The sequence below is a fragment of the Pelodiscus sinensis genome, chromosome 6 (genome assembly GCF_049634645.1).
Source record: "Pelodiscus sinensis isolate JC-2024 chromosome 6, ASM4963464v1, whole genome shotgun sequence".
Lineage (NCBI taxonomy): Eukaryota > Metazoa > Chordata > Testudines > Trionychidae > Pelodiscus > Pelodiscus sinensis.
The window spans coordinates 32866644-32883163 of NC_134716.1; the positions used below are offsets into that span (position 1 = coordinate 32866644).

The window sequence follows — 16520 nt, forward strand, 5'->3', positions numbered from 1 at the left end:
CTGAGGCTGCAGAGCTACTGGCTAACAGGGCTACTTACCTGGGCCCATGCCTGGCAACATGAAGAGCCCTGGCCTCTTCCTGGTGCGGCAGCTCCCCCAATGGTTACTCAACAATATAGCTGTCCCCTGCACTAGCTGCTCCCAGGGGTCATTCTGCTGTATAACTGTTCATTTTATCAGCCTTCTCTCTTTCTGTGTTTTGGAAAACAGTCCCATGCCAGTCACATCCCGTTTTCCTGGCACAACTACAACCTGATATTGTTTTAAGTTATGATAAAAGGAAGCTGCATGCTATACTTACCATTTAGAAGGAGTTCTTGAACAGACGGACAACTCAGATGCACAAACTCTCTTAAAATAGATAGATTAGGGATGTTTAAAAGCTCTTTAGTTTATTTTTTTGGTAAATGTGTAGCTGCTGAAAATCTCAGCGGTTACATATTTACACACGGGGGAGGTGACTTTTGAGCCAGTTTCCTGCAAGCACTGGCTCCCATGGAGCCACCTGCCTCCTCCCCTCAGCTCCCATGCACTGTTGCCTGTTTCAGGGAGCAGGCAGGAGTCGTTGCTCGCAGGGAGCCAATTTTTAAGTGCTGCCTTCTCCACGCTGCTGCCTTCACAGTTACACACAAGGGCTGTCCCTGCTGCCTCTGTAAAAGCCAGCTCCCTGAGATAGAGGCAGCAACGTGAGAGGGAGGAGGTGACCATGCCTGTAACCATGAAGGTTAACCATGTACACTATCACATTCCTAAGGTAGACAATTAAAGGTGTGAATTTAATTTCAGAATTATGTTGTGAGCCTTTCTTTATTGGCAAGTATATTCAGATTTATAGATCTATTGCTGATGTTGCACTATAGCTCCTAAACCACTTGCAAGTATAAGTGTGTATAATTTATACAGAATTGTCAAAGTAGTAAACATCACACTAGAGTAATTACAATGCAACTACGGTGTCTAGGAACAGTTCTCTTCTGATGAACATGTGGCTTTTATCAAAAATTAATTTTATAATAGACGAACATTTGGTGCTCCAAACTGAATGTCCTTCCAAAGTCTGATATTTTTTCATATTTCCTATCATTTTTAAAAAGGTAGATATACAAAATAATTATGACTAATTTCTTGTTTTTTTCTCATAATTTCGTTGTATGCAGGCAGCTGAAATCAAAGATACTTCTCAAAGGTGTAAACAAAAACAAGATGCTGTTGAAAAGAAAGACAAACTAGTAAGAGAACCGTAATGTGGGCGAGGGGGTATTCTTATTTGCTGATGCTGTGAATCACTGACATAATACTAAATACATTACATAAAGTTTTCAGGTAAATATTACGGGATTTAATGTTGTGTCCGAGCCACTGTTTGGAATCTTATCAGTGACACCCATATTTTAGCTGATGGTGATGGAAAGTTCATCTGTATAGAAAACAAATAATGTTGCAAGCTGTCTGCATCCTATTTTCCTCTAGGGACCCTCAACTGGTTCATACAGCCCCCTCCCGAGATGCAAATTTGGAGGCAACAGGGACAGAATACCCAGGAGATTCATTGCATCTCTCAGCATCCTCTGCGCTCAGACTTGTGGAGTTCCTTAAATTTGCTTTCCCTTAGAAAATGAAACTTATCAGTAAAACAGAGTACTTTCACAGAACGTTTGTCTTCTCTGAAAAGCTAGATGCAGTGTTTTGTTATAAATAATTTACTTTTTGAATTCAACATGCATATTACAAGCTTCTGATTTTGTTGACTATTTTTACTCCATTGGAATATTTTTCTAGTGCTTACTTACTCTTATCTGCTATAGTTGGATAGCTTGAATCTGACCAGATGAAGAAGCAGAATAGTTGCTTGATTTAGAGAGCTTCTATATATTAAAAAAAAGCAAAAAACTGATAAAGCAAGAGGGTAGATGTCTAAGCAGTCAGTCAAGAAATCTGAAAATTAAACATAAGAAGGAGAGTTCATGTTACACATTCCATTCTGTTATGGTAAACTTATGCAATTCTGTACTAATTCTCAAACTGTCTATTAGCATGCAACTTTTACTATAATTACAGATAAAGTATGTTTACAAATCTGTAATAATGTGTTTAAATATTTGGATTGTAATACATTTGTTCTTTAAAACTTCGGCAGAAATTCTAATTATTTTACAAAAAGGCATCAATTTGAGATGTGGGGCAAGGTGGGTTTTTGAGCAAGTATGAGACCTTACATTTTTAAACTTGCTTGGCTACATCAACATTTCAATATCTGTTACAACAATCTTTTGTAACTGTCTTTCGTTGTGCATGCAAAAATTCATTTGTAAATGTCATTCTGGGAAAATATTTGCATTTCTCTTAGATTGAAGAAATTCAGCAAGCATTGAGAATGAAAAAAGATGAAGAAATGGATCGACGAAAAAGAATACACATCACTCGTAAGATGATAGAGGACTGGCAGAATGAGCTTAACAGTACAGAAAACTCTGAGAATCTTCAGCCGCAAATTGATTATATTAACAACGAGCTGAGACAGTTGCAAGAAGAAAAGGCAAATATTGATGGTGAAATGACTGATCTGCGAAGAGAGAGAGAGAACCTAGAGAGAGAAAAGAAAAGTGAGATTTCTAGATTCTTTCCTACTATGGTTACTACATGAAATCCTTTTGTGTTGAAGTTGCTTAATTGTGACACTAAATCATTTCAAATCTTGGTAACTGTATTTTTGTATGTCTCATTATTGTTTTCATCCTTACAAGGCCTGTAAAAGTGGCAGGAATAGCTTATTTTTGAAGGGACACCATTTCCATTTCAAAAAATGATTTCATGTAGCTGCAGTAAACCTGCATTTCACAGATGCTGCCAGTTTGTATGTTTTTTCCAATTATTTGTTGGAAATCCCCATACAAATAAAAGGAAAACCGATGAACTGTACAGGACAAATAGGGAAAATGATTTTTTCAGTCTTGTCAAATTCATAAGTAAACAAAATACAGGCAGCTTTTTAATTAATATTTTTAGCTATTTGTAACATTAAGTAACAATCTTCACAATTGGTCTTTTTATTAAATTGATAATCATTTAAACTAACGCATTAAATGTGGGGTGATGCATGCTTCTATGTGTAAAATGGTGCTATCTTAATGACTGTTTCACCTTCTGTCTTTGTTAGATGAACTTGAAGGCCAGTGTTTTTTATCTTTAATTAATTAGGTTCACTTTTTTATTAGCCTAGCCTTTCATGTTAGTTCTATCTTGATGTAACTTGAAAGGTAGAATTAAAAATTATCCTTTTAGAGCTCGTCTTGATTAACTTATTTCCAAACATTTTTATGTATATGACCTCCATGGGCGTATTGGAATATCTCCCATATATTTATGGATTTATAGTTGTGGCACTGAGGCACAGAGTTACGAAGTGTCCTGCTAAGGTCTAGCAAAACAGGAAATTGAACCCTGTCTCCTGAATCCCAGTCCAGTATTTTAAGCAGAATACTATCTTCCCTCCCCAGTGTTGGAATAATGTAGATCGGAAGCATTTTGTGTATTCTTGCAAGATTTTAGTATCATGGGGGAGACCTCAAGGTCCCTCCCATGAGGAGGTGACAAGAAGAATGTTATTTCTCTGTGTCTTCAGAAGGAGAATGAATTCTCCCTTTTCTCTCTTGAAAATAAACAGAAAAGTACTCCAAAATAGAGGGCTCTTATTCCCTACCTCCTCTAAAAGTATAAAATATTCTTTTTTTTTTTTCTAGTAGTGGAAAAGGTAGGGTTAGTTTTGGGGGTTTTTTTCTCTTTTTTTTTTTTTTTTTTTTTTTTTTTTTTAAGATGGGGCAGTTCAGGATTTTTGGCAATTCTTTACTTGAATGTTTCTTCACCAAGATACGCTAGAATAGATCCATTGCAAAATTTTATGTGAATATTAATATTTATACCTGGACATAGTTAAACTGTTTTGGAGTACATTTTTGTTTATTTCACTTAGCTCTGGGATTTAAAACTTAAAATGTTAATGGAGTATATGCTTTAGAATAGATGGGGGTACTAATTATAAGTGTTTGAAAATAAGAAATGTTTTTCCTAACTTTAATACTGTAGCACTGTAGTTATTAACTATTAGACATCTTTATTGTGTTGTATAGGCATGACTTAATAAAACTTTCTTAAATAAAATTACAGGCGTAACTGATCGCATTGTACAGTTTAATAATATGATGAATCTGAAGGAAGATAAGCTCAGAGGGAGATACAGAGACACATACCATGCTCTTCTGTGGCTAAGGGAGAACAAAGACCAATTTAAAAGAAGTGTTTGTGAACCCATGATGCTTGCAGTAAGAAAAGTTGCTTGAATTTAATACTAATTAGTAGCTAATGATGTTCCTTAAAAAATGAATTTTAGATTGATTATTTCTATTATAAACCTAAAGTCTAGAGGCACACTATTTTATCTACTGTTTTACGAGTTACTAAAACTAGAGTACATGTAAATCACTGTTGCAGATGGTTAAGATGTGTAACATCTCCTGTGAGTAATGTAACAAGTATGAAAGTTTTACTAGACTCCCTTGTACCTTTGTTATGTTAAGTATCATGGAGGAACACAGAATGCTTTCAGCCATCCAACATATAGGGTTGCAGTGGAATTGCCCTTTTTCAAGTTGGCCTCTACACATTTCAGCTGGTGAGATGTATCCTTCTCATGTTCCTCTGAAATTTGAGCATCTTCTAAAAAAAGCAGTAGCTGTTGGCTTACATGGAAACTTTCTCATAGTTCTGAATATTCAGAGCATAAGTTATAAGAGGACTTTGCTTCCCACCAGTTTCACTTGCTTCTTTCCCACAAATAGCTGCTGGGCCAGAGATAGTCAGTCTGCGCTCAGTCTTGGTTTGTTTCTTGACCAGACTTTCCAATTACTTTTAATGGTAGTCAGTAATGTTTATTTTTATATAGGTTTTAGGGTACTCAAGAATCAGTAACTGAGTTTAACTAAACTTTCTAAACCTGTTCGTGCTGTTTTTTGGAAATGCCAGAAATGGTTTTGCATTATCAGAATCAAATAATATTTTTGTCCTTTTCAGATGATTTGATTCTGCTGGATATAGCACTGTTATATCAAGTTAATCAAAAACATATAGGCTGCGTCTAGACTGGCATGATTTTGCAGAAATACTTTTAATGGAAAAGTTTTTCCGTTAAAAGTGTTTCCGCAAAAGTGCGTCTAGATTGGCAAGTGCCTTTGCGCAAAAGATTTGCTTTTGCGCAAAAGCGTCCATGGCCAGTCTAGATGCGATTTTGCGCAAGAAAGCCCCGATCGCCATTTTAGCCATCGGGGCTTTTTTTGCACAAAACAATTCTTCCCTGTCTACACTGGCCCTCTTGAGCAAGTATTCTTGTGCAAAAGGGCTTTTTCCCGAGCGGGAGCGGGAAAGTATTTGCGGAAGAAGCACTGATTTTGTACATTACAAAGTCAGCGCTCTTGCGCAAATTCAAGCAGCCAGTGTAGACAGCTGGCAAGCTTTTGCGCAAAAGCAACTGCTTTTGCGCAAAATCTTGCCAGTCTAGATGCACCCATATTGTTCTAAGGGACATTACCTTTCTCCTTCAAGGCTAGTCTTCCCAATGCCCCTGAACATCTGGATCTTTTTTCCCTTAATATGTATGGTACAAAATATCCCTGTTTGTTTTGAAGGGTATAGGAACATATGAAACTTTTTAGACCAATTAAAACTGACTCAGCAGTTCTGAAATCCTTAAGGGAAGCAATCCAGGTTTGGTCAACTGACACCCTGTTTAACAGAATTTTATAGTGGTGTGCATTGGTTTTCTCAAACATTTTATTCTTTTAAAGCTAATATTATGACATAATTTTAGTGTACAGGCAGTCCCCGGGTTACATGGATCCGACTTGCATCGGATCCCTACTTACAAACGGGGTGAGGCAACCCCACACTAGCTGCTTCCCCCCAGCAGACCAGGGAGACGTGAAGCTAGCGCCCCCCCCAGCAGACCAGGGAGACACGGAGCAGCTTTTCTCAGCAGACACCTCAGCTTGAGAATAAAGGACTGAGGGAAGTGAGGTGTGGGAGAATAAAACTGAGCTCTGAAGAAATGTTTGGCTAGAGTTTCCCCTACAATATGTACCAGTTCCGACTTACATACCAATTCAACTTAAGAACAAACCTACAGTCCCTATCTTGTACATAACCTGGGGACTGCCTGTATTCAGTAGCTATATTTGATCCTGATAATACCATATTTTGCAGGGTACAAAAATCTTCCTTCATCCTAAACAATGGATTTTTTTTGTCTGAGAATTCTTTTGAGAAAATCAGATTAACTTCTAGTAAATTCCAAATCCTCTGTCTCCTGACAGGGCCGTGGATTTCTATATATATGTTTAGATGTGCTCAATGGCTACTAGTAAAATCAATAAGAACTGAATGTGAATATCGTAAAGATGAGTTTGGCGTTTTCTGATATTTACACCTTTCCTTAGTACAAAGTATTTCCTTAGGTTTATTAAGTGTTGGCTTGTATATTACCTTAAAGTTATTTATTGTTTTTCATGTATTTTTATTATTATTAGGACTATTGATTAATTGCAGTTAACGCATGTGATTATCTCAAAAAATGATTGATTAATCACATTTCTAAACAATAGAATTCCAATTGAAATGTATTAAATATTTTGGATAAACAATATACAGCTTTTTAGCACAAGGAGTAAGCTCTATGACCAACAAGTTTGTTTACATTTACAGGCAATGACCTTGCTTCTTAGGCTTTGTCTATACTGCCAATTGAATGACAAAATATTTGTCATTCACAGATACTTAACCACCCCACTTCCCCATAACAAAAATTTTGCTAAAGCCAAGTGGCAGTGTAAACAGCTCATTGTCCCCAGGAGCATTTTCCTGTTGATAAAGCAAACCCCGCTTTTAGAGGGTGGAAGTATTTTGTGCACAAAAGATTTACGCTGCTTAACTTTTAGTGACACAGCCATTACAATGTCACCTGAGAGTGCCAACGGGTGTTTCTATGGCACTTATGTAGCCAGTGTTACAACGTCTTTACATGCCAAATACGTTAAACGGTCATATGGCTCTTCATGATTTGGTTTGGCCACCATTCCAGAGGACATGATTCCATGCTGATGATGCTCATTAAAAAATGCATTAATTAAATTTTGTGACTGGACTCATTGGGGGAGAACTCTGTCACTTGTTCTCTTTTACCCACACTGCCATATATTTCATGTTATAACATTCTCAGATGATGACCCGGCACATGTTTGTTTTAAGAACACTTTGATAGCAGGCTTGACAAAGCACAAAGAAGGTACCAAGGTGAGATTTCTAAAAATAGCTACAGCACTTGACCCAAGGTTTAAGAATCTGAAGTTCTGTCCAAAACCTGAGATGGATGAGGTATAGAGCATGCTTTCAGAAGTCTTAAAAGAACAATTCATTGTGGAAATTACAGAACCCAATCCATCAAAAATAAAGAGTAACTTTCTGTTGGTGGCGTCTGTCTCAGATGCTGAAAATGAACATGTGTTGTCCAATCTGCTTTGGACCATGATTGATCAGAACCCATCATAAGTATGGATGCATATGCTTTGGAATAGAGGTTGAAGCATGAAGGGAAACGTGGATCAAGGGCCAGATTAAGACTTTTAGAGGCCCTAAACCCTGCCCCCCAAATGTAATTCAGAATAAAAACAATACTATACCATAAAATAAAATTGTATTTTTTGAAATGACACAAAACTGACATGTCTTCTGAAATTAAATTAGCTTCTTTCTAGATTTTCTGATTGCAAAATTCTGGATACGTTCATCGAAGCTTACTTGACGAAGCACGTCCGCTTCCATACACAATAGGGAAAGTGAATCGAGTCTGTCCTGACACATTGTTGTTCTCTGAGTGTTCTGCAGAGTTCTGACTTTTCCCACGATGACAACTTCAATGTTTTTTTTTTTTTTTTTTTTTTTTTTTTTTTTGGTGCCCCTGCTTTGCTGGTGCCCTAAGCATGTGCTTAGTCTGCTTATCGGCTAATCCAACCCTGCGTGGATCTGTAGTGCATCTGACACATAAATATCTTGTGACACTAGCTACAACAGTGCCATACAAATGCCTGTTTTCACTTTCAGTTGAAATTATAAACAAGAAGCCGGCAGCACTCAAACTGCAATCAAACTTATTTGTCCTAGTGATTGGCTGAACAAGAAGTAGGATGAAGTGGACTTGAAGGCCCTGAAGTTTTACATATTTTATTTTTGAATGCAGTTTTTTGTACATAATTCTACATTTGAGTATTCACAATAAAGAAGTTGCATTGTAGTATGTGTATTAGATGGATAGAAAAATATAGTGCAAATATTTGTAATAAAAATAAATATAAAGTGAGCACTGTAAACTTCACATTCTGTTGTGTTGTAATTGAAATTATTTGAAAATGTAGAAAATATCCAAAAAACTAAATAAATGGCATTCTGTTTAAGAGCATGATTAATCATGATTCATTTATTATTTTTAATTGCTTGACTGTCCTAATAATTATATTACATCAGTCTTTTCATGATCCACCTTTGTCTTTTTATCTGCGCAGATAAACATGAAAGACCATAGACATGCTAAGTATGTTGAAAATCATATTTCAGCTAATGATATGAGGGCGTTTGTTTTTGAAAGTCAAGAGGACATGGAAATATTTCTTCGGGAGGCAAGTATTCAGTCATATAATATGTTTAAAATGTAGTTTAGAATAAAGAATATTGATGTAGGAGCCCTACAATTTAGGGCCTACCTATTAGGACCACTAAATAATTTCTTTATTATGTAATACTTTCGCTAGGTACGATAATTTTTAAATAAACTATTTATACTACAGACTCCTACCTGATTGTTCTCTTGTATAATTTAAATAAAAGAGCAAGATTTCTCAAAATCCATAGGGCAGGATATTTTGGTCTTGCATTCCTGTGTATCTGACTAACACCAGCTACTTGGATGGGATAGTGAGCTCTGAATTTGACTGTCAAAATCTGTCATTGATTTGACTAATGTGTTTTCTGAAAAGCTTTCCCTACATAATAGTAATTAGGCAGGCTGTGGCTTTTGGCGAATTCAGCTGGTTGGGGCACCACAGTTGTGGGCTTTTATGGATGCTTGCATATGTTTGTAGTGTTTTGTGTTCTTTTCATGTTTGTGTTAAGACATGTTTTTTATTGGATATTTTAACTTGTCTAGTAAATTGAAAACTTATATATTTAAAGAATTGGTAAAAAGATCAGTTAAACATCTCAAGGTTTTAGTGGTTATTTCACGTCTGTATTCCATAGTTATCAGATGCTGATGCAGAAAGGATTTTCTTGCTATAGTAACTAATTTCTGCCCAGGATTTTGTAGATCATCATGGCAATATTGCTAAGGAGATTGTTCACTAATAGGAAAAAATAAGCATGAGGAGGTCTCTCTTCTTATTTTCTACTGGCCAACTGACAACAGTTTTCTGCTAATGCAATAGTTCTGAAAGCATGATCCACAGTTGTCTTGCAGGTGGGCCATTGGCTCAGGGCTTATGCGCCCCCTGCACTGGGGAGCCTGTACTAGCACTTCTACCCCGCATGTGCCCCCACACCATGAAGTTGGAGCACAAGTGCTGGCTTCCCACTGCAGGGGGAGGTGGAACAAACCTTCTGGGCCAAATCCAGCTTGCAGGGGAAGGAAGCAGATCAGCACACTGTTGCACTCCCAGATGGGGGAATGGCAGCGTGGAAACTGCTTTCCTGGAGGCTTTCCCCGCTGCTCCCATAGCCAATGAGAGTAGTGGGAGGCATGGAGCCAGGTAAGCACCCCCATTCCTCATGCCAGACCCTGCACCCTCCTCATGCCTAGGGATGTGAAGGACTAGTTGACTATCTGATAAGCAAATGCTTATCGGATAGTCACTAGGATAGTTGACTAGTCGCTCCCCTTCTCTCCCCCTTGCTGCCTCTATCAGAGGAGGTACTTCAAAGTGACAGCACTGCTTGAAGCTGGGATGACCCCGGGCTCCACATGGCACAGCCACTTTGAAACGCTGCATGCAGCCCAGGGCCATCTGGGGTGTTCCCAGCCTGCACGTGGCATTTCAAAGCAGCAGTGCCATATGGAGACTGGGGTCGGTGGGGAAGTCCCCAGCTAACCCCGGGCTCCATGCAGCGCTTTCGCCTTTGAAGTGTAGCAATAGCCCTGCACTTCAAAGGCGGATGCGCCCTATCGACTAATCGAATCGTCGATGCAACATACATTGACTATTAGATTAGTCAATTAGACGATATTTAACATCTTTACTCCTGCCGAGACCATGCACCTCCACTCTGCTCTTGCACCATACCTCCCAGCCAGATCCTGCACCGCACCCATTTTGTCATCATGAGTGGTTGACTGGTGGTTCACGGAAAGGTCTGAATTGAGAAGAGTAGACCCTGGGCCAAAAAGTTTGAGAACCACTATGCTAACTGAATGTAGAGAAAATGAAAAACCCTCAATAGATGGAAATAACTTTGGGTATTGTGTGGGAGTCAGAATAATTTTAAATGTATGGTTTGGAGATTAAATCAATTTAAAGGAAATGTTTGTCTCTATGAAATGCATCTTTTTCATATCTTAGTATCCTTTTAATTTCATTCAAAATTTTTGGGTTTTGTTACTGAGTATTTTGTTTGATGTAATGTTTGTTCAGGTGCGTGACCACCAGAAATTAAAAGTTAACGCTGTATGTGCACCCAATGAGTCATGTGCTGAAAACAGACCTTCAAGATCAGTTGAAGAATTGCAGTAAGTTTTAAAACACTTAATCTTAAAACCATTGTCAACATAGTATTTTTTGGTGTCAGTGCAGAATGATGTAGCTGTGAACCATGCTTTTCCCTGCAAATCAATCTTTTACCTCAAGATCTGTATATTTGTTTTTTTCCTTTTGAATATCTGTGCTAACTTGTTATAACAAACGAGACTAAAGATATGTTTGTGATTTTTTTCTTACCTTTTCTCTTCCTCAGCCAATATGGTTTTTTCTCTTATTTACGAGAATTATTTGATGCTCCTCATCCTGTGATGAGTTACCTTTGTTCCCAGTATCGTGTTCATGAAGTCCCTGTGGGAACTGAGAAGACCAGAAGCATGATTGAAAGGGTGAGAGGTGCTAAATAACATGCATAGGACTATGATTTTGTCAAGGCTATATTTAGGAAAGTTGCTGGAAGATCAACATGAAAAATAAAAGTTGTAACCTGCCTTATTTTGGATACAAAAAAATTCACTCACTCAATGGGAAGAAAGCCATGGACAATGTCATGGAGTTTAGGTCCATCAATACTTATTAGCCAGAATGAGTAGGAATTGTGTCCCTAGCCTCTGCTTGTCAGGCTCTGGAAATGGATGACAGGAGAGTGATGATTCCCTGTTTTGTTCATTCCCTCTGGGGCATCTGGCATTGGCAACTGTTGGAAGACAAGATACTGGGCAAGATACCTTTGTTCTGACTAGTATGGCTCTTCTTATGTTATATTATGAGCATTGTGACGCTCTCAGGTGTCACTACCCCCTTGGGTGTCAATAAATCCCACAGTTTGTCTTCGGTTCCCCAACTCCCTTGCACAGCGGGAGGGGAAGGGGGGCCCGGGCCCACCTACTCTCACGGGCCCCAGCCCAGGGCCCTAAGGGTTCGGACTCACTCTGGTCCGACCCAGCTGACGGGGTGTGTAGCCTTAACGCGTCAGCCTGCCAGCCGATCTGGGCTCCGCCCTGGGGTGCTTCCTTCCCCTGCCCGCGCTGCTGCGGTTCCTGTCCCAGGTATCCCGGACGCGCAGCTCACCGCTGGTGCGCAGTTCAGTCGGGTCCAGGGGTAGCGGGCTCAGGCTCGTCAGCCACTTTCCTCCCCTGCTCGGTTCTCCTCCGAGGCGGTCGAGCTCGCCCTCCCCCCTTTCTTCGTCCACCCGGCTCTTTTAAATCCAGCGCCGGGGCCATGACCCCGGCGGCCCCGTCCCCCCCCCCACGTCTGGCTGACGGCGCGTTGCTGTGGCGACGTGCCTCCTGCTCCCGCCGCCTCCAGCCCGCGCCGATCACCACGGTGTCGGTCGGAGTGGGGCGCGCGGCGGCCAAGCAACCGGGACAGAGCCGGCTGCCGTCCGGCTGGCCGCCGTACAGCACCGTCTGGGGCTGCGTCCCCGAGCTGTGCGGGTCTAACCCGTCACAGCATATTTTGACAAATTGGCGCAAACAGTTGCAACACTCATAGGAAATTAAATGTTCATCTTAACCCAGTAATGCAACTAATTAAATGTCTAAAATTCAGAAATTTATCATGGTAAAAAGTCAAAAATATGATTCTGTTTTGTAATAACAATATTAGCTTTTTGGGTGGGTATGCCTGAAAACCTATGGGTACTTTTTAAAGTAAAATAATTCAAAGCATTTTACTAATTTTCTAAATATTACAACTAATTTTTTTGGTTTTGGAGCTAGGAAGTCTCATGACCCCTTCTTGAAACAGTGACATATTAAAATTGGGAAGTACTGTCTGTCTTGTAACCTTCTGACTATATTTGTTTTGATTAAAAAAAAAAATGCAAGTACTTTAGATTTGTTTTAAACTCCAATATTTAAACCAATTTTGCTGGAACATTTCAAACAAATTCATTTCTGGTCTCAGACCAAGCATCGGAAGTTTTACTCATAGCTGTGAAAGAGAAAAAAGAGTTAGAATGGAATTACCTTCTCAGTTTTAAGGCAAACAGTGAAACAAAATGAAGACTTAGTTTAAGCACAGATATCAGTATTCAGTGACTTTATAGTATCAAGTTTGTAGGGAGAATTTTGTACAGGTATTTTTAAGTAATAATTTTCAAATTATTTTCCATTTTTGAAATTTCTGGATTCATCATGGTTCATTAAGAATGTCACATAAGCCTTCTGAAATATTGCAGTACCATGGGTTGTAATGAGGTTTCTCTTATTTCTGATGTTTCCATCTGGAGTGTCTTCAGTGAATCATGAAGTACCAGATATCAAGGAATGTATGAGATTTTCAAAGAATAGTTAAATATGTATTCTAGTAATAAATTCTACTCCTTTCAGGTGTCTGTTCTTAAAGTCTCAGTTTTGCTTTAGAACTCACCTGAACCGGTAATTCTTTGGAACACCATAACAAACATTTATATTGCATCTTTTTTCTCTGAGAATCTTCAAGAGTTACCTGTATAATTTTGTGTCTGCGTAGGAGTTATTTAGTCACCATAGAAGTATAGCAGTTGTTTTACAATGTATGACAGCACAGAATGAGTGTAATCTGGTATGACATGACTGCCATTTTTATTGCTACTTTAATTCAGATGGCAAAAACTACAAATTTGTGATACAACAAACTTGTTTAATCTTTGTTCAGAATAGGTTAGCCTGACACAGTTATTTGACAGAAATCTTGTTTTTCATGTTTAGGTCATACAGGAAACCAAATTTAAGCAAATCTACACAGCAGAAGAAAGGTATTCAGTGAAAGTGTCATCTTATACAAACCAAACTATTTCTAGTAACACATCTCTGAGACCAGCGCAGTTTCTCACCGTCACAGTGGATGCAGATGAAAGAAAGCAGTTGGAAAACCAACTAATGGTAGACTGTTTGAGTGTTTAAAAAAGAATAATTAAGTACATAGATTGAAATACTGCCAGTTGTTTGTTCAATACAACTAAATTATTTGGCCTTCATCTGATATGACTGTAATTATGACATTTTTGTGCCATTATTTAATATAGGAAATTAATAGAAATTTGCAGCTCCGGGATTCCCAATTGCGTACATTATTTGAGAGGCAAAAGTGTCTGGAACGCAAAGATAATGAGCTGAGACAGCAAAAGAAAGAACATTTGGAGAGAAAAAACAAAAGGAAACAACTGGAATCAAAAATTAGTATGAAACATGATAGGTATGACTTCTGATGAGCCTGCTTGATTGCAAATGTTTTGCTGAGACAGCATTAAGATGCAGAAATAAGTCTGAAATATTAATATCAGTTATGATTTTGTACATCAGTTACTAGGGCATTTTAATAACAAAATGGAAGTAACAAGCAATCCCTAAAATGTACCTTGGCTACATGTAGTCAGTAGATTCTGACCACATATCGTTTGTTCTTAAACTGAGTTGGGTTTCAGAAATGGAGTGATATAGGTCACTGGTTCCCAATCTGTGGTCTGCGATGGTACTGTAGGGGATCCACAGGAAATTGGGAGCTGAGAAGCTCCATGCTGGTAGCCAGTAAGTCCCTCACCCCGCACTGCTTCCTGAGAAGGCTGAGGGACATGGCTTGGGAAGCAGTGCAGGCTGCGGGACATGCAGGCTGCAGGCACAGCTATATTGTTTGAGGTGTCTGTAAAATTGTAATGGATTGAAAAGGGGTCAGTATGCTGGAAAAGTTTGGGAGCCACTGATATAGGTGATACACAGACTTGATTCTCCCTCCCTTCACTTGTGAGATTGTGTCTTCACTAGATGGTTGTACACATTAAATACCAGTCTAGTTAGAGCAGTATAACCTTTGTGTATAGACAAACTCTTAATCTGGTTGTTACAAGATAATCACAAGGAAGTTTCTTGGTCTTTGTTTTTAAACATTTCAAAAACCAAACTGAAGCCTCAACCCTAAAAACTTCATCTTCATATATTACCTCAGTACTCTCATGAAACACAATTATATTATTTTTTGTTGGTGAGATGGGAAATTAAGGTACCTTCTAACAAGTAGTACAAAGATAAATGGACTGGCCTAAACGTGGTCATGTAGTCTCCTTCCATTTTAGTGTTACAATGTTGCATTATTTTTCTAGGACATCATAAAGTATAGGCAGTGGCTTCTAAAATCAGATTCAGTTCTGCTTTGATGGCCAGCCAAGGATGGGTTACAGCAAATTAAAACTTCCTCTTCAAAACTAATCCTGTCTCTTAATCTCCAATGAAGACAAATTCCTGAAGTTTCTCATTACAGCTGGTTAGGATGAGTTACGTTGCACTGCTTCAGTACCAGAAAACTCAGTCACCTTTTTTTTTTTAAGGTTTATCCTATTGTGGAAAAATATTTGTGTCAACTAAAAGAGAAGTCAAATAATTTTTGAAGCTCTTTGGTTCAGTGTATAAACACTTTTGAGATATTTGACCAAAATTTTGAAACTCAACTCCTAAATAAGTGGCTACATTTTCTGAAGTCAGTGGGAGCTGCAGATGCTCAGCATTTCTGAAAAGCCACTGTTATTTAAAAGCCTAACTTTGGGCAACCAGTTTAAAAATGTAGGCCACAATTCCTAACACTCTTCTGCAGTGAGTGCAATAATAGAAGATAATTCACTGCTTTTTATAAATTAATACATATAACAGAAATTAAAGAATACAACATTAACTCTGCCTTGTAGTATTTCCATGAAGGGAGTGGAAAATCAATTAAATCTGGTCAAGGAACACACACTCTAAAATGCCTTTAGTAATTATATAATCAATGACATCATTATAAGAGTTAGGGTTGTTTGGGTGTCTTAATTGTGCATTTCTTGCCTTAACATGTTCAGATTCCTTACAGGTATAATCTTAACACTTTCAATTTCTTACATTGGAAATGCTTGGTTTGAGGATACTTAGAATATTCTTGTTATATTCTTTACTGTAAAATTAGTCCTGGTTTACACTTAAAACGTAGGTCAATGTTGCTTCATCACTCAGGTCTGCAAAAGTTTTTGCATCCTGTGTAACATAGTTAGGTTGATCTAATCCCGTACTGTAGACACAGCTAAGGTGCCAGAAGGATTCTTATACCAATCTAACTACCACCTCTCAGAGAGGTGGATTACATACATTGATGGAAAAAACACTTCTGCTAATGTAGGAAGTGTCCTGCCTTAGCACTGTAGTGTAGACTAAGGATGTTAACTAGCGGTTAATTTACTAGTCAAGTAGTCAATGGAATTTCCATCGACTACTCGGCTAATCGATAGGCATTTCCACATTCCTCCTTTGAAATGTATAAGAGTTCCTGCTGGGGCTCTTGTACATTTCAGAGGAGGAATGCGGAACTCCATGTGCAACCCGGGGCCAGCAGGAAGTCCCGCTGACTCTGGGCTGCACACGGACATGCCAGCTTTGACTGCAGGACTCCCCAGCTGACCGGGGGTTCCACATGGCATTTCCCTGGGACTCCCCAGCTGACCCCAGACTCCATGTGGCGCTGCCGCTTTGAAACATCACCTTCGGTGTTTCAAAGGGGTAGTGCCTCACAGCTGAGCCCTGGTTCAGCTGTGCGGTGCTGCCGCTTTGAAGTACCCACTCTTTCTCCCCCCTGCTTTGCTACCTCTATCTGATAGAGGTAGCAAGCGGGGGCGGGGGAGACGGAGGAGAGTCAACTAGTCGACTGACTATCCAATAAGTATTTGCTTATCAGATAGTCGACTAGTCCTTAACATCCTTAGTGTAGATATCTGCAGAGCCATAGCTGTGT

General features: G+C 38.9%; 1 protein-coding gene across 2 annotated transcripts in view; it reads left to right on the forward strand.

Moving 5' to 3' along the window:
* SMC5 (structural maintenance of chromosomes 5) overlaps positions 1-16520 on the forward strand; it is an 83751-nt gene that overhangs the window by 41649 nt on the left and 25582 nt on the right. For both annotated transcript variants that reach the window (XR_012904664.1, XM_075931701.1), the window contains exons 8-15: positions 1158-1229; positions 2348-2603; positions 4165-4319; positions 8604-8717; positions 10722-10816; positions 11041-11173; positions 13478-13651; positions 13795-13964. Coding sequence is in view for 1 of the 2 variants with exons in the window: in XM_075931701.1 (XP_075787816.1) it covers positions 1158-1229; positions 2348-2603; positions 4165-4319; positions 8604-8717; positions 10722-10816; positions 11041-11173; positions 13478-13651; positions 13795-13964 (1169 nt within the window). In the remaining variant the exon portion in view is untranslated. The remainder of the gene's footprint in view (positions 1-1157; positions 1230-2347; positions 2604-4164; positions 4320-8603; positions 8718-10721; positions 10817-11040; positions 11174-13477; positions 13652-13794; positions 13965-16520) is intronic.